Source organism: Balaenoptera ricei, chromosome 2, assembly GCF_028023285.1.
Source record: "Balaenoptera ricei isolate mBalRic1 chromosome 2, mBalRic1.hap2, whole genome shotgun sequence".
NCBI classification, from domain to species: Eukaryota; Metazoa; Chordata; class Mammalia; order Artiodactyla; family Balaenopteridae; genus Balaenoptera; species Balaenoptera ricei.
In genome coordinates, this window is record NC_082640.1 from 63806140 (window position 1) to 63828509 (window position 22370).

General features: G+C 37.1%; 1 protein-coding gene across 5 annotated transcripts in view; it reads right to left on the bottom strand.

Annotated features, from left to right (window-relative positions):
* NEO1 (neogenin 1) overlaps positions 1–22370 on the bottom strand; it is a 250724-nt gene that overhangs the window by 139308 nt on the left and 89046 nt on the right. For all 5 annotated transcript variants that reach the window (XM_059912801.1, XM_059912799.1, XM_059912797.1 and 2 more), the window contains exon 5: positions 11204–11340. In XM_059912801.1, the coding sequence (XP_059768784.1) occupies positions 11204–11340 (137 nt within the window). The remainder of the gene's footprint in view (positions 1–11203; positions 11341–22370) is intronic.

Below are 22370 nucleotides of genomic sequence, written 5' to 3' on the forward strand. Positions count from 1 at the left end.
TTTATCCATTCATTGAGATATATATTTAAATCGCTAAATTTTCAGCATTTCTTCCCTTCTAATGTATGTACTTAAGGCTATAAATTTCCTCTAAGCATTCCCTAAGTTTTGAAAGGTTAAGCTAACAGAGATATGACCTATTTTTAAATTTTCATCATTTCATTTCTGACCCATAGATTATTTCAAAGTGATTCACTTAAGTTTCAAACACTAGGAGATCTTCAACTTATCTTTTTTTTTTAAGTCACTTTTCTGTAATTAGTTCCAACCTTAATTCCACAGTGGTCAAATCTATAGAATTTCTATTCTCTCAAATTTAAGATTTGTCCTGTAGTCAGTATATGGTATATTTTATTGGGTGGACCAAAAAGTGCCTTCGGTTTTTTAAGTAAAACTAAAAGATACATTTTTCATTTTCACCAAGAACTTTATTGAACAATGTATTCACCCTTTTGTTCCACTACTTTCTGCCATTTTTCAGGCAACTTCATAATTCCATCTTCCCAAAACTTTTTATCTTTTTGAGCAAAGAACTGTTCCAGGTACCTTTTACAGTCTTCCAGGGAACTGAAATTTTTTCCATCGATTCACTTTGTAATAAAGTAGAAACTAACACACCATTGTAAAGCAATTATACTCCAATGAAGATGTTTAAAAAAAAACAGAGAATATTGTAAAGACCAAAATAAATGGAAATCCAAAGGTGCCATGTCTGGTGAATACGACAGATGAATCAGAACTTCCCAGCCAAGCCGTAACAGTTTCTGCCTGGTCATCAAAGAAACATGCAGTCTTGCTGCATTATCCTGATGGAAGATTATGTGTTTTCTGTTGACTAATTCCGGATGCTTTTCAGCGAGTGCCGCTTTCCGTTGGTCTAACTGGGAGCAATACTTGTTGGAATTATCATTTGGTTTTCCAGAAGGAGCTCATAATAAGAGGACTCCCTTCCAATCCCACCATATACACAACATCACCTTCTTTGGATGAAGACCGGCCTTCGGTGTGGTTGGTGGTGGTTCATTTCGCTTGCCTCACGCTATCTTCCATTCCACACTGTTGTACAGTATCCACTTTCATCACCCGTCACAATTTGTTTTAAAAACGGAACATTTTCATTATATTTAAGTAGAGAATCCCATGGGGAAATACGGTCAAGAAGGATTTTTTCACTTAACTTATGTGGAACCCTATCATCAAAGCGATTCACATAACCAAACTGGCGCAAATGATTTTCAACACTTGATTTGGATGTTTTGAGTATGTTGGCTATCTCCCGTGTGGTATAACGTTGATTGTTCTCAGTTATTGTTTCGATTTGATCGTTATCAACTTCAACTGGTCTACCCGACCGTGGAGCATTGTCCAGCGAGAAATCTCCAGCATGAAACTTGGCAAACCACTTTTGACACGTTTGATCCATCACAAAACCTTCTCCATGCACTGCACAATCTTCTTTTGTGTTTCAGTTGTGTTTTTACCTTTCTTGAAATAATAAAGCATAATATGCCAAAAATTTTGCTTTAATATTAAAATGGCTCTACAACAATTCACCAATTTTGATAAGTCTTGCTTTAAATGCACGCTGATGTGACAGCTGTCACATACAATCTAACAAAATTGTTTCAAATGAAGTTGAAGACATCTAAGTGCTACTAGAGTCATCTTATGGAAAAAACTGAAGGAACCTTTCGGCCCACCCAGTAGTAACGGTTCACAGGCACTTACAAAACACAGTTTATTTGTTTGGTGCAATATTTTATAAATGTCAATAAGGTCAAGTTCATTAATTGTATTGTTCAGTTCTGTATTATAACTGTTTGTGGTTTTTATTTTGTTTGTACTTATTTGCCTTGTGCTACATATCCTATCAGCTACTGAAGTGTGTTAAAATTTATCATTAGGACTGTGGGTTTGTCTCGTCTACTTCTCCTTGTAGTTCTATCAGTTTCTGCCTTTCACATTTTGAGATTATGTTATGAGGTAATACATACTTAGAATGGTTTTATTTTCCTGGTATATTAACTCTTAATAATATGAAATGCCCCACTTTATCTGTAATAATGCATCTTGCTTTTTTGCTTGGTATCTACAACAGCTTTTTTCCAGTTAGTTTAGGCATGGTTTACCTTTTTCCATCCTTGTAATTTTCAATTTTCTGTATCCTTATATTTAGTGTGTCTCTCACACAAGTAATACATAGTTAGGTTTTAATTTCTTTCCAATCTGACTTTTAATTAGAGTAGTTAGTCCATTTACAATTACTGATATATTTGTATTTAAACCTGCCATCCCACTATTTGCTTTCTATTAGTCCATCTTATTCTATGTTCCTTTCCCTTTCCTTTCATACCTTCTTTTGGAGAATTTTTAATTTTATTTTTATTTTCTTCTTCTATTATCTTGTTAGTTATAGATTCTTCTATTATTCTTTCAAGGCTTCCCACAGAGATTACAGTACACATCCTTGCCTTATTAATCTCTAATATAAAGTAGTACTTTCGCCACTTCCTGGAAATTTTAAGAACCTTAGAAGACTAACTCCGTATCCTTACTCCTGACTTATACGTTTGTGTACTGTATTTTAAATCTCATATAACGTTATTATTTTACATATTCAATATTCACTTAGATTTACCCAAATATTTAACTTTTCCTTTGCTCCTCATTTTTCTTTCATCACCTGAACTTTCATGAAAAATACCATCAATTTGCGACGTGATCAAAGTCATCAATGTTTTACGTCATGATTTCTGCATCTAAAGTTTTACCCAAATTAATCTTTTCCTGCTCCTAGGTGACAAAGTTATTCTCCTACATTTTCTTCTATTAACTTTACAGTTTTACCCTTCAAATTTCAGTCACTATTGAACGAAATGGAAGTCATTTGCATGGTCATTGCAACACAGAAATTCAATTTTTTTTCTCTCCATTTTAGGAAGCCATTTCCCCCCAAACCATTTACTGAACAATTAGCCCATTCCTCATTCCTTCCACTGGTCTATTTCTCAGTTCTTGTGACAATACTTTCTTTAAAAAAAAAAATCACTGTGCCTTTTTAATACGTTTAAATATCTTGTAGAGCAAGCTCTCCACTCCTTTTACTTTCTGTAGTAAACCCAGTAGTTCACAAACCTTTATTCTTCTATGTACATTTTAGAAGAAAACTTCCAGGTTCATCAAAAAATCAACTAAGAATCTTGATTCGGGCTTCCCTGGTGGCGCAGTGGTTGAGAATCTGCCTGCCAATGCAGGGGACACGGGTTCAAGCCCTGGTCTGGGAAGATCCCACATGCCGCGGAGCAACTGGGCCTGTGAGCCACAACTACTGAGCCTGCGCGTCTGGAGCCTGTGCTCCGCAACAAGAGAGGCTGCGATAGTGAGAGCCCCGCGCACCGCGATGAAGAGTGGCCCCCGCTCGCCGCAACTAGAGAAAGCCCTCGCACAGAAACGAAGACCCAACACAGCCAAAAATAAATTTAAAAAAGAATCTTGATTAATATATGCCAAATGTATATTAATTTGGAAGGATGAATGACATTTTAAATATTATATCAACCCATCCAAGAGCATGAAATATCTATTTTGCCATTTATTTATCATCTATGTTCTCTACTGGAGTTTTAAATTTTTCTTGACAAAGGTCTTGTATATTCTTGGTGAGTTATATTTCTAGATATTTTATAGTTTTTTCCTATTGAAAATTTACCTATTTTAAAATATTTTTTCTTTTTAAATATTTTCTATTGATTATTGCTGGTACAGAGAAATAATTCTGATTTTGATAAATTTATCCTGTATGGCAAACCTGCCCAATGTTGTTTTCTATTATATACTAGTTTGCTGATTCTGTAGGTGATTTCAGGTGGACAATCAAATCATCTGTCAACAGAACAATCTTATCTCTTCTTCCAATTTCAACACTATTATTTCTTTTTCTTCTCTTATGGTACTGGTAGAACTATGTTATTAAATAGTAGAGGTAACTCTGGCCAACCTAAACATTTCTGTCTCTTCCGTCATTTCCTGAGAGGAGTATGGTAAACTCTCTTAACAATTGTTGATTTATCTATTTCCCTCAGCTGTTATTTAGTTTTTGTTTCATATATTTTGAGGCTGCATATATATTTATGTTGACTATATAGTTTTGTTTAGCTTTCTTTTATTTATTTTTTAATTACTTTTTATTGGAATATAGTTGCTTTACAATGTTGTGTTAGTTTCTTGCTGTACAGCAAAGTGAATCAGTCATACATATATCCCATGTTTTTTAGATTTCCTTTCCATTTAGGTCACCACAGACCACTGAGTAGAGTTCCCTGTGCTATACAGTAGATCCTCATTAGTTATCTATTTTATACACAGTAGTGTATACATGTCATTACCAATCTCCCAATTCATCCCACCCCCCTTCCCCCTTGGTAATCGCAAATTACCATACATCTTGACTCTATTTCTGCTTTGCAAATAAGTTCATCTCTACCATTTTTCTAGATTCCACATATAAGCGATATCATACGATATTTTTCTCTTTGACTTACTTCACTCTGTATGACAATCTCTAGATCCATCCACGTCTCTGCAAATGGCACTATTTCATTCCTTTTTATGGCTGAGTAATATCCTAGTGTGTTACATATATCCTGTATATATGTAACACATCTTCTTTATCCATTCCTCTGTTGATGGACATTTAGGTTGCTTCCATCCCCTGACTACTGTAAATAGTGCGGCAATGAACATAAGGGTGCATGCATCCATTTGAATTATGGTTTTCTCTGGATATATGCCTAGGAGTGGGATTGCTGGGTCATATGGTAGCTCTATTTTTAGTTTTTTAAGGAACCTCCATACTGTTCTCCATAGTGGGTGTACCAATTTACATTCCCACCAACAGTGTAGGAGGGTTCCCTTTTCTCCACACTCTCTCCAGCATTTACTGTTTGCAGACTTTTTGATGATGGCCATTCTGACTGGTGTGAGGTGATATGTCATTGTAGTTTTGATTTGCATTTCTCTAATGATTAGTGATGTTGAGCATCCTTTCATGTGTTTTTTGGCAATCTGTATATCTTCTTTGGAGAAATGTCTATTTAGGTCTTCTGCCCATTTTTGGATTGGGTTGTTTGTTCTTTTGATATTGAGGTGCATGAGCTGTCTGTATATTTTGGAGATTACTCCCTTGTCAGCTGCTTCATTTGCAAATATTTTCTCCCATTCTGAGGGTTGTCTTTTAGTTTGGTTTATGGTTTCCTTTGTTATGCAAAAGCTTCTAAGTTTAATTACGTCCCATTTGTTTATTTGTATTTTCATTTCCATTACTCTAGGCGGTTGATCAAAAAAGATCTTGCTGTGATTTGTTGACTATATGTTTTGTGTTATATCTTCTTGATCTATGATTCCTCTTACGAATAAATGTTCCTTCTGCTATTTTTGTCTTTTAGATGGCTACCTCAACTTTCTTTCGTTTTGCCTATTATGTCTTTTCCATCCTTTTATTTTAAATCTCACTGTCTTATTAGTTTTATGCGTATCTTTGCAAACAACATATTGGGGTGTTTTTGTAATCCAATCTGCTTTTAATTGATGAGTTTGACCCATTTACATTATTTTAATTACCATTATATTGGGAGTTATTTCTACGTTTTATTCATACTTTGTCTTTATAGGATACAATGTTTATTTTTCCCCCTTTTGTGCTTTCAGTTGGATAAACCTTTCTTCTGCTGTTTAAAAGTTATATGTATATTCTATTTCGTTCTGTGGTAACTGCCCTTAAGTTCCAAACTCATATTTTATTTCTTAATATTTATATCTATACATATACAGATATTAGTATTTCTAGCTTTCCCCTAACAACACACATACACCTGTCTACACCCACTACTTGGTATTGTCAAAAATTTTAGTAGTGGGCTATCATTAACATACTTTTTCTTTACTTTGATTCTCTCCTTTTTAAAAAAGAACAATAGCGAATGTTCCCAAGTTACTAATGCTGCACAGCAAACGCCAAAACATAAAACAACCATTATTGGCATAAAACTACCATTATTTTCTTATGCTCACATATCCTGTAGGTCAGGAATTACGACAGGGCACAGCAGGGATGGCTTATCTCTGCTCCACAATGTCTAAGAAGACTTGAATGTCTGGGGGTGACACAGAAAGTTGGGGGCTGAAATCAACTGAAGACTTCTTCATTCACAAGTCTGGTTCCTTGGTTAGATGACCTGAAAGTTGGTCTCAGCTGGAGCTGTCTATTAGAGCACCTACAATGTAGGCTTTCCTCGTGGTTTGGGCTTCACACAGCATGGTAGCTAGGTTCTGAGATGGAGATCCCAAGAGGAAGTGTCTGGAAAGCACTAACTTCAAGAGAACCAAGAGGACTCTACATGGCTTTTTATAAGCCTCAGAAGTCATGTGATATCTCTGTTGATTCAAATAGCTCTAAGCCCACTCAGATTCAAGGACAAGGGGTATAATAAACTCCAGCACTCACTAGGGGGACTTCAAAGAATTTGGGGGCTACATTTTAAAACTCCCATATCTCTTACAGCCTTTCCTGAATGTGTCTCTTCTTATTTGAGTATTCATTCCAAAAGTGCTTTCAGTGTGTATTTTTGTGTAGCAAACCTTCTTAGGTCTTGCATGATGAGAATTTTTACTACGCCTCACATTTTGGGTACATATAAATGCTATGTGAATTCAATGTTCTTTTCCTTTAAACCTTTAAAAAATTACTCCACCATCCTCTTGAAATCACATCTCTCAAAATCAACACTAGGTGCAATCTAATTCTTGTCCCTTTATAGGTGATCTGCTCTTTGTCACTGGGAGCTTTTAGAAGCTCTTTTTGACTTTGATGTTATCAGCCACTGTAAATGAGTCTAATGGTGAGTGTTTTCTCCTCTCCAATATTTAGCAGTCATTAAAAGCCCTCTCAATCTAAGGTCTTCCATTAATCTTTAATTCTGAGAAATTTATCTTAATTATTTCTTCAAATATTTCTTTCTCTCTTTTTATTTCATATCTCCTCTAGGATTCCTATTTATCTGGATGCAAGCCCTTCTACATCTAACTTTCACATCTCTTGGCTTTTATTCTATGCATTCTCTCATTTAATGCTATGTTCTTAGAGAGTTTCTCAATGTAATCTTCCAACTCAGGAGTTTGTTCATCAGCTGTATACCTTAGACTATTACTCAGTCTACCGTGTTCTTTATCTTCACTACATTTTTCATACCTAATATTTCTACTTGGTTCTGTTTTCACATTTTCCAGTTCTTGCATTATATTGCTAATATCTTTCTTATCTCCTTAAATGTATTTATCATGCTTATTTTAAATTCTTGGTCAATTTTTCCACTAATTCTCCATCAGATGGTATATGTTACTCACTTGGTTGTCTTTCTCTGAGAGCAGCTGTACAATTCAGGGGAGTAGTTTGGCTATAAACTAATGTTCTTCTGGTGTACCAGCCACTCTATCTGAGAACATGCATGGTCACCAGGCCCTAACTGTAGGAGGATAAGCCCTGGAGCAAAGAGCCCTAAGGACCTCAGAACTACTGTTTTTCATTCCAATTTGCTGGGCATTCCACAGGTAACTCCTCTGGTCAAGGTTTCATATTTAAATTCTTAGGTAGAAATAGCACTGGCCTCAGAGTCTTCCTAGGTTAAAACCTACAAATCTGGGAGTTTGGAGGCAGTGTGGGGGGAAAAGTTGAAAAGTGATCCCTTAAGGGCAGTCAGGCCATACCAGTTTCATTAATGCCATCAGAGCCCCAGTAGACCTTTTGAATGGACATGGAAGCCTGGGCCATTCCTGTTCATTTCTGCTGTGAAAAGACAGGCAAAGATAGTCTCAAGGCAACACCAGCGAGTAAGATAAAATTTAACAGCCTCCTTCCAATCTACTTTCGCACTGTTACCGCTGGCAGTCCTTCATCCCAGGCTGCAGTCACCACTCCCACAAACCATCTTTCACTCATCCATAAACACATACAGGTTCATAGTGCCTCAGTCTCCCCATAATTCCCTCTCACTCCTCTAGGTTCTTCAGAGTTGATTTTGGGTGAGGGAGTCAACAGCTAGAATTAGTTTGACAGAAAATGGAAACCAGCCTAGAAACTACTTTCTTCATCAAAGGTGTAGAAGTCTTGCTCAATTTCAACCACTCCCAACCCAGTTCAAAGATTTCCGGCAAGCAGATGAATGAAAAGTTAATATTTAATAGAACATCTTACCGCCAAAAAAGCTACCTGGGGCATCTAGTTTAGAGAGTAATTCTTTCATGGATAGAGATCTTATGCCATCTCTAGCTTCATACCTTTGAAAACACCTTTTACCTATGTTTTCTAAATATTCATCAACCATAGACTTATAAAGCATTCGGTGTAAACTTCTGGGTGAAATAAAAAACAACCAAAACTCTTCTATTGGTCTCACTAAGATTTTTGACCTTGAGATATTTTTAAGCACCAGAGTTCCCCAGTCATCTACTGAAAATCAAAATCATGGCAGACACTCTCAAACACATATGTACAACTATTAGCCTCAAGCCAATCTGAAACTATGTTAGATACAGAGAAGTTAGCAGATAGGCTGCTATTTCAATAGTAGGCAAAAATGGAAGGACCTAACATAGAACCTTAGACATTCTCCCCAATTGAGGCTGGGGAGGAAAAGAAAGAGTTGGTGGACTACTGATAAGACTTGGTAAGTAAATGAATTTGGTTGCTCCCTAAAATAAGGGTATCAAAAAAGCTAGTTCAACCTTAAATTGTATTGTGGAATACAATATCTAGTAGCAAGGAGGTGATGTTTTCGCTCTGTTCTGTACTGGTGACATGGTATCAGTAATACTTTTCAGTTCTGAGCACCACACCACATTCTCTGAAGGTCAAAATCTTTTTAATTTTTGCCAATATGATGGTGGGGAAAATGGTATCTTTTAAATTTGTATTTTTCTGACTGCTAGTAAAATTGACTATCTACTGATGAAGAAATGCAAATAGCTAATAAACTCCTGTGAACTGCCTGTTGGCAGTCTTTATCAGCTTTCTTTAGGTTATTTCTTTTTAAAAAATCTCTTTCTGAAAGGTCTCTTTATTTTAATGATTCTGACCCTTTCTCAGTTATGTGTTACAAATATTTTCTCCCGGTCTATCATCTGCACAGGGTTTTCCTATAACTTTTTAAAAAATGTGTATGTTGTCAGAATTTGTTGGTTTTTGCTTGACATGCCATTTTCTCTTTTTCCTAAGATAGTCTCTCCCATCAGAGATAATACAAACGCTATCCCATATATTCTTCACCTTTTCACATTTAGACCTTTGAATTGAAGTAGAGATCCAACTTTATTTCCTTCCACTTAAAAGTCTTTTGTACCAATACCCTTTAATAAATAAAACACTTTTTCCCTCTGAATTGAAGTACCACTTTGATAATATTTTAAAGTTCCATAATTACTTGTAACAGCTGGATCTTATTCCTTTCTATTGTCTAGTCTATTCTTGGGCCAATGCCATGCTGTTTCGATTAGAGAAGGTTATTTAATTTTAATATCTGGGGTTCTTCACTCTTACTCTTTTCTCAGTTTTCTAGAATGTATTCACTTAAAGGGCATTTTCTTTAGGCACAGATGATAAGATGGAACAGGATACAAAGTACCAGATGTATGTGTTATCCTGTAACTAAAAACTGCAGTTAATTAAGCTAATAGACAGAGTCTTAATTAGATTCCATACAATGAATAAAAACAAAGAGTAGAAATTAACTGCATGGACAAATGTAACTAATACATATGGCAGACACTATGCCTCCCATTTGAGGCTAATAACAAGGTACCTTACTTTGGAGGAAACTGAGGCACAGGTAGAAAAATGGAGAGAGTATCAGGCCAAGAACCTGACTAACAAAAAAAAACAAAAAGAGAAAACATCCACCAAGGGAGGCACAGAAGCCAAGTAAGAGGGAGTTCACTAATATTTTACTTGTCCAGTTCCATTTACATAGAGGTAAAGAAATTGGTCATTCTACCACTGGTCTAATCCTACTTTCTATCTAGCCAGAGCAATGGTTGAGCTCAAGTGAGGTAACAGTTATATGAACTCTAAGGCCTGCTCTTTTGATTTTTCAGAGATTATGAATCCACCCACAAACAGCAATACAGAATATAAACATTCTATGCCTCTGCCAGCACAGAACCCCAATGTGCTCCCCAATTCCTATCAAACAGAGTAGGAATGTGACTACTTTCCACTCTGAAACCCACAAAATGTACCAAGAGAAAGAAACCTTCATATAAAACACGAGATCACCGCAAACCATGTATCAGGAAGTATTCTATCAAATACAATACACTTTGAGACAACTTGATAATGAATATCATGAGTTAATATATACCTCTACATATCCAAGCAGTGTTGGCTTTCCCTAAAAGTAACAGAGAAGATCTTAAAGATTTTTATTTGAAACAAAGACAGATTTGCAGACAATTCATAGGAGAGAGAGCAAATGTTCCTCTGAGGGTACATTTCCATATGGAGGAAGAACAAGGGAGATGGGGAGATTATGTGTACATGCCATGGTCATTTTCTTTGACTTCCAAATCAGAGAACCTATAAGGGAGATGCTGCGATGGTCAGCATTAGTTGAAAAGAAAGAAATCATCAAATCAAACAGGTGTTATGTTGAGAGCCACAGTGCACTCCTTCCTAGGAGATCTATTCACCCTAAAGGAGGGAACACCAATGCTTAGGATATGTGGTTCTGGGTCAGAGAAAGAGAAAGCATTTTTGAGACAAGAAAAATGAACTGAACCTTCCAGATGCCATAGATCACACCCTTCCCTACCCTACACTACAGATAATAACAACAATAACTAACTTTGAGTTTTTACCATATTCTAGTCACTATTCTCGGAGTTTTACAAGCATTACTCTTCTAGTCCTGAAAACAACTCCAATGAGGTAAGTACTCTTATTATCTCCACTTTACAGATGAGAAAAATGAAGCTCAGAGAAGTAAATTTCCTATAGTTATATAGCTAGGAAGTATAAGACCCAGCATTTGAACTCAAGTAGCCCATTTACTTTTAACTATTATGGTGTATTGCCTCTTCCACATTAACGTTTAACAATTACAAACCCATAAAGTACATAGGATTTTTAAAATTTATAAAGGAAATATTTGCATACCTTGTACTGTAAGCTCTGCTTGAGCTTCAATTGTCTCATTTCCATTATCAGCTATACAAAAATAAGTGCCAGCATCATCCTCGGTGACATCACTGATCTCCAGACTACCACCTGCCAGCAATACCAATCTTTCAGAGCTGCATTAAAAAATATTGATACATTTCAGAACCAGGAAAATAATATCTGAAAAACACTCCACATAAAACAGATAAAACACTTCGACAGTATTATTTATACAGCTATAGATGGACTGAGACCAACATAAAATATCAGAATTTAATTTAGTCCAATTTGCTTTGCTCGTATTTTACATGCATAAATATCACAAATACAAATCAAAATGTTACAATGAATTATCTCCGACACTTTAATTATTCTCAAAGGGATACCATTTTTGTGACCAATTCCACTCCCCACAATCCATCTCTGCTTCTTTACTCTGCCCAGTGTTTTTTTTTTGCAAATTACGTAATTTTCAAGTCTGGTATCAATCTGAGAGTCACACCACCACACCTATGCCATACTCAAATGACTAACAGAGAGGGCAAATGTCAGATCAGAAACAGTAAGTCATGGGGTCACAGTGCCTACTGAAAGTTTCCGACGGTGGCTTGGCTAGGAAAGGGAGGAAAAGAGGAAGGGAAGGGAGAGAGAACAGTTGCCAGAGAGCAGCTTCCTGGGTGTGGTAGCTGGGCATGAACCAGCCACCATCACGCCATTATCAACAAGGATGCTGATCATTACTAACCCAGCTCTACAGAGTGACTTAAGTCTATTTAAAGAAAATATATATTTTTTATTTTTGTACAGGTAAAGTATTTTTATAAAGGAATTTTGCTATATGTAACACTGAGATGTATTATATATTATTTGAAGTTATCCTTGGAAAGGAAAATAACTACCAGAAGAAAATCTCATTTCCTCTCCCCACTCCCTCCTTCCCTTTTTCTCTCCCTCAAAGAGAATATTTAAAAAGAAAGCCAAATGATCCTATAACATCAAGGAAGAAATCATAAACCAACATTCTGATGAAATTTTTATAAAGTGAATAAGTTTAGTTAAATTTGGAGATTTTAGAGAGTTACAATTTTATTTTTACTTTGAGGTTCTACATCTAACTGATTTTCATAGGTAGGTTTCTCTCTCAAATCTTAATATTGTTATATTTCCTGTCTGTATCTATGCTCAACAAAAAAGTTCTGATTACAATTTGGTTTATCATATGGAATTCTTGACAGGGAAAAAAGTCAGAGGAAACGACTATTCAGTCTGTGCCACACTTAATAATTCTCATTGTAAGTAAAGTGCTATCTTGGCCTAAGTTTCAGTACACTGTGGGTTTGGGTAATTAGTCTTCCTGAATCTGATAGGCAAGATTAAGTTTCTGGACAAAGAAAGGAAAACCAGAATCAGATTTGGTGACTTCTCTAAGAAATACCCTGCAAGATCATGACTAAACTTTATCAAGTGGCCTTCCAATGTGAACTATCTTAATTATACCCTCAAATTACAACTTTATGTGATAGAGAAGCCAGACAACATATAATGGAAGAAAGCAAGAATGACTGGGATAAAAGAAACAGAGATAAGACAGGGTTTGGGTGCCTCATAAAATAAATTTACAAAAATTAATATCCTACATATTACTCTTGGACAAAATCACAACTAAGTTTCATAAATGGAAAACAATGTTCACAAAAGGGAAACCAGCACTATACACATATGATACCCAGCTGAGAGGAACATAATTTGAAACACTAGTTGGTATGGTACTTTTGAAATTGAGGTATAGCAATTTATATCTAATAGTTACACTAAAAAATATTCCTGACACTTGCTATGCCTCATATTTGCCATAACTGAGTACAAGTACAAGAGAAGTCAATCTTTCTTAATGGAGCTTATTTTACTTCCCTTAAAAGAAGGCTGGGAGGAAGAACGTACACTAGCTTATCAGAATGCACTTAACTTGTTCACCTAACATATGGTGGCTTATACTAAAATGGCAATCAAGCTTTTAAAGCTCCAAAATTCAAAAATGCAGGCAACAGAAACAATAAGTGAAAAAGCAATCATGGTCAATGGACCCAAACTGAGTGTTGCTGGACACAGGAGTGTATGTATATATGTGTCTCTGAGTAGCCGGGGGTCAGTTGAGGAGAGCTTGGTGTGCTAAGGCAGGGGTCCCCAACCCCCGGGCCGCAGACCAGGACCGGGACCAGTACCGGTCCGTGGCCTGTTAGGAACCAGGCCGCACAGCAGGAGGTGAGGGGCGGGTGAGCAAGCGAAGCTTCATCTGCTGCTCCCCATCGCTTGCACTACCCCCTGAACCATCCCCCCCGTTGCTTGCATTACCCCTGAACCATCCCCCCGCCCCACCCTCCCTGGTCCGTGGAAAAACTGTCTTCCACGAAACCAGTCCCCTGGTGCCAAAAAGGTTGGGGACCGCTGTGCTCAGGAGACATTTCTTTAGCAAAAGGGAAAGGCTTTTGAGCAGATCAATAACAAGATCAGATTTAGTGAGGAAAAAAGAGGAGTAGGGAAAAGATTAGAAGTTGCAAAGTTAGTGTAATGGTTCAGAATTAAAGAGGATGAATTATGGCAGTAACAACAGGGGTAAAGAGAAGGCATAAAGTAATGACCACTCTTAAAAAGCTGGATGATGAAGTTAAGGAGAGGGATTATCATTCATTTAACAATTATTTATTGGTGTGCCTATATATATGTCAGGTAGCAGCTGGGATACTGCAGTGAACAAAAACAAAATCAGTACTGTCACGCAACTGAGTGGGAAAGACAGACATAAAAAATGGTAATTCTACAAAATGGTATACCAAAAGAACTTGCCAGGAAATTAGAAATAGACATTTCCCTGGAGAGAATGGAAAATAATAATATCGAGAGCACAAAAGGACTTCTTACACACCCTCTTCCTCTAAAACAGCAGGAAAGGAAGGGTAGGTGAAAGCTAATCTTACATGCTCTCATTTTTTTTTTTTCTTTAAACTTTTTATTTTGAGGTAACTGTAGACTCACATGCAGTACTAAGAAATAATACAAAGAGATCTCATGTACCCTTTACCTAGTTTCCCTCAACAGTAACATCTAGTAAAACTACAACCAGGGGGCTTCCCTGGTGGCGCAATGCAAATCAAAACTACAATGAGGTATCACCTCACACCAGATAGAATGGGCATCACCAGAAAATCTACAAACAACAAATGCTGGAGAGGGTGTGGAGGAAAGGGAACCCTCTTGCACTGTTGGTGGGAATGTAAATTGATACAGCCACTATGGAGGTTCCTTAAAAAACTAAAAATAGAATTACCATATGACCCAGCAATCCCACTACTGGGCATATACCCAGAGAAAACCGTAATTCAAAAAGACACATGCACCGAATGTTCATTGCAGCACTATTTACAATAGCCAGGTCATGGAAGCAACCTACATGCCCATCAACAGACGAATGGATAAAGAAGTTGTGGTACATATATACAATGGAATATTACTCAGCCATAAAAAGGAACGAAATTGAGTCATTTGTTGAGACATGGATGGATCTAGAGACCGTCATACAGAGTGAAGTAAGTCAGAAAGAGAAAAACAAATATCGTATATTAACATATGTATGTGGAACCTAGAAAAATGGTACAGATGAACCGGTTTGCAGGGCAGAAGTTGAGACACAGATGTAGAGAACAAACGTATGGACACCAAGGGGGGAAAACTGCGGTGGGGTGGGGATGGTGGTGTGCTGAATTGGGCGATTGGGATTGACATGTATACAGCGATGTGTATAGAATTGATGACTGATTAAAAAAACAAACAAAAAACATAAACAAACAAACAAAAACTACTACCAGGAGACTGACATTTCCACCACCACAAGGATCCCTCATATTGTCCTTTTACATACAGCCACACCCACTTCCCTCCCTCTACCACCTCCTCATTAACCCCTGGCAATCACTAATCCGTTCTCCATTTCAATAATTTTGTCATTTCAAGAAGAATGTTACATAAATAGTCATACAATATGTAACCTCGGGGGATTGGCTTTTTCCACTCAGTATAATTCTCTGGAGATTCATCCAGACTGTTGCAATTATCATTCCTTTTATTGCTTAAGAGTAATTCCATAGTATGGATAGACATCGTTTGTTTAACCATTCACTCAGTGAAGGACATCTGGGTTGTTTCTAGTTTGGGGCTATTATGAATAAAGCTGCTATAAATATACATGTACAGGTTTCTGTGTGAACATAAGTTCATTTCTATGGGATAAATGCCCAAGAATGTAAAATGTTAGGTCATACGGCAGTTGCAACATATTTTTTCAGAAACTGCCAAACAGTTTTTCAGAGTGGCTGTACCATTTCACATTCCTACCACCAATGTCAGAGTGATCCTGTTTCTCCACATATTTGACAGCATTTGGTATTGTCACTTTTAAAAAAATTTTAGTATTCTGATAGGTATGTAGTGATATCTTGTAGTCTTAATTTGCAGTTCCTTAATGGCTAATGACGTTAAACAACTTTTCTTGTGCTTATTTGCCCTCTGTACATCTTTTTTGGTGAACCACCTATCCATACCTTCTGTCCATGTTCTAATTCAATTATATGCTTTTTTTAATACTGAGTTTTGAGACATCTTTACACATTTTAGATAATACTCCTTTGTTAGAGATGTGGTTTGCAAATATCTTCTCCACTCTGTAGCTTATCTTTTCATCCTCTTAACAGGGTCTTTCACAGAGCAAAAGGTTTTAATTTTGATGAAATCCAGTTTCAATTTTTCCTTTTATAGATTGTGCTTTTGGCGTAAAATCTAAGAACTGTTTGCCTAGGCCTTGATCCTGATTTTCTCTTATGTTTCTTTTCTAAAATTTCATGTTGCATATTTTACATTTAGGTCCATGATCTATTCTGAGTTAATTTTTTACATAACGTATGAGACTCAGCTTGAGGTTCAAGTTTTTGTCTATGGATGGGTGTCCAGTTATTCCAGTAGCATTTGTTGAACAGGCTACTTTTCCTCCACTGAATTGCTTTTGCATCTTTGTCAAAAATTAGTTGGAAATTTTTGTATGGATCTATATCTGGATTCTCTATTTTATCCCACTGAAATATTGGTCTATCTTTCCATAAACACCATATAGTCTTGATTACTGTAGATACATAGTAATTCTTAAAATCAAATAGACTGATTCTTCCCACTTTAAAAAAAAAACTGTTTTCAGCTTCCCTGGTGGAGCAGTGGTTGAGAATCTGCCTGCTAATGCAGGGGACACGGGTTCGAGCCCTGGTCTGGGAAGATCCCACATGCTGCAGAGCAACTAGGCCCGTGAGCCACAACTACTGAGCCTGCGCGTCTGGAGCCTGTGCTCCACAACGAGAGGCCACGATAGTGAGAGGCCCACGCACCGTGACGAAGAGTGGCCCCACTTGCCACAACTAGAGAAAGCCCTCGCACAGAAATGAAGACCCAAAACAGCCAAAAATAAATAAATAAATTAATAAAAAACAAAACAAAACAAAACTGTTTTAACTACTCTAGTTCCTTTGCTTTTCCATATAAATTTTAGAATAATTTAATCTATATTTACAAAAAATCTTATTGAGATTTTGACAAGAATTGAGTTAACCTGTATATAAATTTGAAGAGAACTGACATTTTTACTATGCTGAGTCTTCTAATCCATGGACATGGTATGTCTCTCCATTTATTTAGCTCTTCTTTGATTTCTTTCTTTAGCATTTTATAGTTTTTAGTATACAAATTTAGCAAGTTTTGTTAATTGACACTTAAGATGTGAGTGACTGCAAATGCTACTGTATTTGCAATTTGTGTTCACATGTTCATTGCTAGAATACAGAAATACAATTGATTTTTATGTTTATCTTGTATCTTGTGACATTATTGAACTCACTTCTTAGTTATAAGTTTTGTGGATTCCTTAGGATTTTCTACATAAACATAGCTGCAAATAGGGACTATTATATGTCTTCCTTTCTGACCTATATGCCTTTTTTTTTGTCTTATTGAACCGGCTAGAACTTCCAGCACTGTGATGGTGAACTTCCTTAACTGGTTCCTCATCTTAATGGGGAAGTACTGTCGTTTGCCATTAACTATAATGTTAGTTGTAGGTTTTTGTAGATGCTCTGAAGTTATTTTTCTAAGGGTTGTTTTTTCTTTTTAACATAATGAATGGGTGTTGAATTTTGTCAGTAGCTTTTTCTCCACTGATTAATCTGATCAGGTTTAGGTTTTTCTTTTTTTTCTTTAATTCTGGTGGATTGTACTGATTAATTCGGGGATACTAAGTCAGCCTTGCATCCCTGGAACAAACCACACTTACAGTACATATAACTTTTTATTTATTGCTGAATTCTATTTGCTAATATTTTGTTAAGCATTTTTATGTTCATATTCATGGGGGATACTACTCTGCTGTGTTTCCTTTTTGTACTATCTTTCTCTGGTTTTGTTATCAGGGTAATAATAGCTTCAATTCCTTCTCTTCTATTTTCCGGAAAGATTGTGTAGAATTGGTTTTAATTCTTTAAACACTGGTAGAATTCTCCAATAAAACTATCCGGACTTGCAGACTTTTGGGAGGGTTTTAAAATTACAAATTTAATCTACTTAAGAGTAAGAGGGTTACTCAATTTATCTATTTCATATTGGGTTAGATGTGGTAGTTTGTGTTTTAGAGGAAATGGTTTGTCTAAGTCATCAAACTTACATGATGTATAGTTGTGTATAGTATTCCCTTATTATCCTTTTGATGTTTGCAGGGTCCGTAGTGGCATTCCTGGTTCAGTCCTAATACTGATCATTTGTGTCTTCTCCCTTTTTTTTTCCAGTCCACTGATTCTTTCCTCTGTCCCATCAGTCTCTTGCTGAGCTCATCTATTGAGTTTTTCTTTATTTTGGTTACTGTCTTTGTTCAAAATTTTCCATTTAGTTCCATTTATATTGGAGTATAATTGCTTTACAATGTTGTGTTAGTTTCTGCTGTACAACAAAGTGAATCAGCTATATGTATACATATATCCCCATATCCCCCTCCTTTGAGCCTCCCTATCCCACCCCTGTAGATCATCACAAAGCATCAAGCTGATCTCCCTGTGCTATGCAGCAGCTTCCCACTAGCCATCCATTTCACATTTGGTAGTGTATATATGTAAATGCTACTCTTTCACTTCATCCCAGCTTCCCCTCTGCCCCCCCCACCCCAGGTCCTCAAGTCCATTTCTACGTCTGCATCTTTATTCCTGCCCTGTGACTAGGTTCATCAGTACCGTTTTTTTAGATTCCCTATATGTGCGTTAGCATACAGTATTTGGTTTTATCTTTCTGACTTACTTCACTCTGTATGACAGACTCTAGGTCCATCCACCTCATTACAAATAATTCAATTTCGTTCCTTTTTATGGCTGAGTAATATTCCATTGTATATATGTTCCACATCTTCTTTATCCATTAATCTGTCGATGGACATTTAGGTTGCTTCTGTGTCCTGGCTGTTGTAAACAGTGCTGCAGTGAACACTGTGGTACATGTAACTCTTTGAATTATGGTATATGCCCAGTAGTGGGATTGCTGGGTCATATGGTAGTTCTATTTTTAGTTTCTTAAGGAACCTCCATACTGTTCTCCATAGTAGCTGTATCAATTTAAATTCCCACCAACAGTGCAAGAGGGTTCCCTTTTCTCTGCACCCTCTCCAGCATTTATTGTTTGCAGATTTTTTGATGATGGCCATTCTGACCGGTGTGAAGTGATACCTCATTGTAGTTTTGATTTGCATTTCTCTAATGATTATTGATGTTTAGCATCTTTTCATGTGTTTGTTGGCAACCTGTATGTCTACTTTGGAGAAATGTTTATTTAGGTCTTCCGCCCATTTTTGGATTGGGTTTTTTTTGCGATACTGAGCTGCATGAGCTGCCTGTATGTTCTGGAGATTAATCCTTTGTTGTTTCATTTGCAATATCTTCTCCCATTCTGAGGGTTGTCCTTTTGTCTTGTTTATGGTTTCCTTTGCTGTGCAAAAGCTTTTAAATTTTATTAAGTCCCATTTGTTTATTTTTGTTTTTATTTCCATTACTCTAGAAAGTGGGTCAAAAAAGATCTTCCTGTGGTTTATGTCAAAGAGTGTTCTGCCTACGTTTTCCTCTAAGAGTGTGACAGTGTCTGACCTTACATTTAGGCCTTTAATCCATTTTGAGTTTATTTTTGTGTATGGTGTTAGGAAGTGTTCTAATTTTATTCTCTTACATGTAGCTGTCCAGTTTTCCCAGCACCACTTATTGAAGAGGCTGCCTTTTCTCTTTTGTATATTCTTGCCTCCTTTGTCAAAGATAAGGTGACCATATGTGTGTGGGTTTGTCTCTGGGTTTTCTATCTTGTTCCATTGATTTATATTTCTGTTTTTTGTGCCAGTACCATACTGTCTCGATTACTGTAGCTCTGTAGTACAGTCTGAAGTCAAGGAGCCCGATTCCTCCAGCTCCATTTTTCTTTCTCAAGATTGCTTTGGCTATCCGTGGTCTTCTGTGTTTCCATACGAATTGTAAAATTTTTTGTCCTAGTTCTGTGAAAAATGCCATCAGTAATTTGATAGGGATTGCATTGAATCTGTAGATTGCTTTGGGTAGTATAGTCATTTTCACAATGTTGATTCTTCCAATCCAAGAACATGGTATATCTTTCCATCTGTTTGTATCGTCTTTGATTTCTTTCATCAGTGTCTTACAGTTTTCTGCATACACGTCTTTTGCCTCCTCTAAGATCAGAAACAATATAAGGGTGCCCACTCTCACCACTATTATTCAACATAGTTTTGGAAGTTTCAGCCACAGCAATCAGAGAAGAAAAAGAGATAAAAGGAATCCAAATTGGAAAATAAATAAGACTGTCACTGTTTGCAGATGACATGATACTATACATAGAAAATCCTAAAGATGCCACCAGAAAACTACTAGAGCTAATCAATGAATGTAGCAGGATACAAAATTAATGCACAGAAATCTCTTGCATTCCTATACACTAACAATGAAAAATCAGAAAGAGAAATTAAGGAAACACTCCCATTTATCACTGCACCAAAAAGAATAATATACCTAGGAATAAACCTACCTAAGGGTGCTCTAAAAATCTCTGTCAGGTAATTCAAAAACCTGTCATCTCAGTGTTGGCATCAATTGACTGTCTTTTCTCTTTTGAGATTTTCCTCGTTCTTGGTATGAATGAGTGATTTTCAACTGAAATCTGGATATTTGGGGCATCATATTATGAGACTCTGGATTTTACTAAACCTTTTGTTTTCAGCTGGCTTCTTCTGACACCCAGAGGAAAGGGGAGGTGCCACCTCATTATGTCAGGTGGAGGTAGAAGTCCAGGTTCTACACTCAGTCTCCACTGATACCTGACGGGGAAGGGGGGACTCCTCTTTACCCCTGAGCAGGGTTGGGAGTTCTGGCTCCTCACCAGGCCTCCACTGATACTGCCCCCCTGGCTGGGTGCAGTAAGAGTAACTCATTACTGTTCCCCACACGGCATCCAATGACACCATGAAGAGAGGGTGTCGATGCTACACGGTGCTGAAAGTCCTGACTCTCCACAGGCCTCCTCTGATACCACTCCAGTGGAAAAGGGAAGTTGGGAAGGAGTGTCTCTTATTGCCAGGTGGGATAAAAGTCCAGGCTCCCCGTGTGTCTCCACTGATACAGCAGGGGTGGGGGCCTCAATACTTCCCAGTTGGGATGAAAATCTTGGCTCTCTACTTAGCCTCTGACACCATATAGCAGGGAGGATGGGAGACCTCATTACAACCTGGTGAGGGTGGAAGTCTAGGCCTCCCACTTGGCCTTTGCTGGCATAGGAGAGGATGGAGCCACAGTTTCTTATGTGGTGTTTGGCTGGAGTAGGAGTGATTATAGTCTAACAGTTTTTATCTTGCCAGGCTGCCTCTTTCCTGGTCTTTTGGCTAGAGAGAGCACACCTTTGGTAGAGGTTTTCTGTTTATGCCTAGTGGTGTTTCCAAGTTATCAGCTTCTTCAGCTCAAGCTGGGACATACGAGGAAAAAACAAAAACCAGGGAACACACCATCATGGTGTTCCTTAGGTCTAAAGACCCCTAGCCAGTCAATCTTCCTCTCTCCACCTTTCAGAGTCTTCTTATGTCTGTTTTACATATAAGGGCCAGAGTTTTTAGTTGTATTTAGCAGGAAGAATACAGAAAAATACTACTCAATCTTCCCAGAAATGGAAGTCCTCTACTTGTTTTTTAAATACTCTAATTTTTCTACTATTGTCAATTGTAATAACATTAAGCATCTTTATAACTATAACCTGTTCTTTTGCAGCTGGGTTCTAATCTATCATTCCACTAAAACATAACATTATTTAATTACTAAATTACATTTTCCTGTCAGTCACCTTGCACTTTGGCATCTGTGTTTTCTAAATTCTCCCCCTTTCAAATAAAACTACTTAATTAATGGGATACATTTCCACCACCACCCCCACTTCAATACCTATGTTTGGTTTGGATCTGAACAAATCTGATCAAAAGATTAAGTAAATATATCAATTCTTAAGACATTTATAAAAGCCATGGAAATGTTTTAAAATATTCATTTTCAAAGAGGTCTTAAAATTAACGATAGGGCTTCCCTGGTGGCGCAGTGGTTGAGAATCTGCCTGCTAATGCAGGGGACACGGGTTCGAGCCCTGATCTGGGAAGATCCCACATGCCACGGAGCAACTAGGCCCGTGAGCCACAACTACTGAGCCTGCGTGTCTGGAGCCTGTGCTCCGCAACAAGAGAGGCCGCGACAGTGAGAGGTCCACGCACCGCGATGAAGAGTGGCCCCCGCTTGCCGCAACTAGAGAAGGCCTGCGCACAGAAACGAAGACCCAACACAGCCAAAAATAAATAAATAAATAAATAAATAAAATTTAAAATAAAATAAAATTAATGATAGAGAAGGATGTCTAATAATTTAAGATTTTTTTTTACTAGAGCCAGCCCAGTTACTACCTGGATTTCTAGCCACTTTTTTCTTTCAATTTCTAAATTTCTTTCTAATTTGAGATCTAAACAATTTATTAACTAAGGTCTATCTACATATCTCATAAGGCTCTGGGA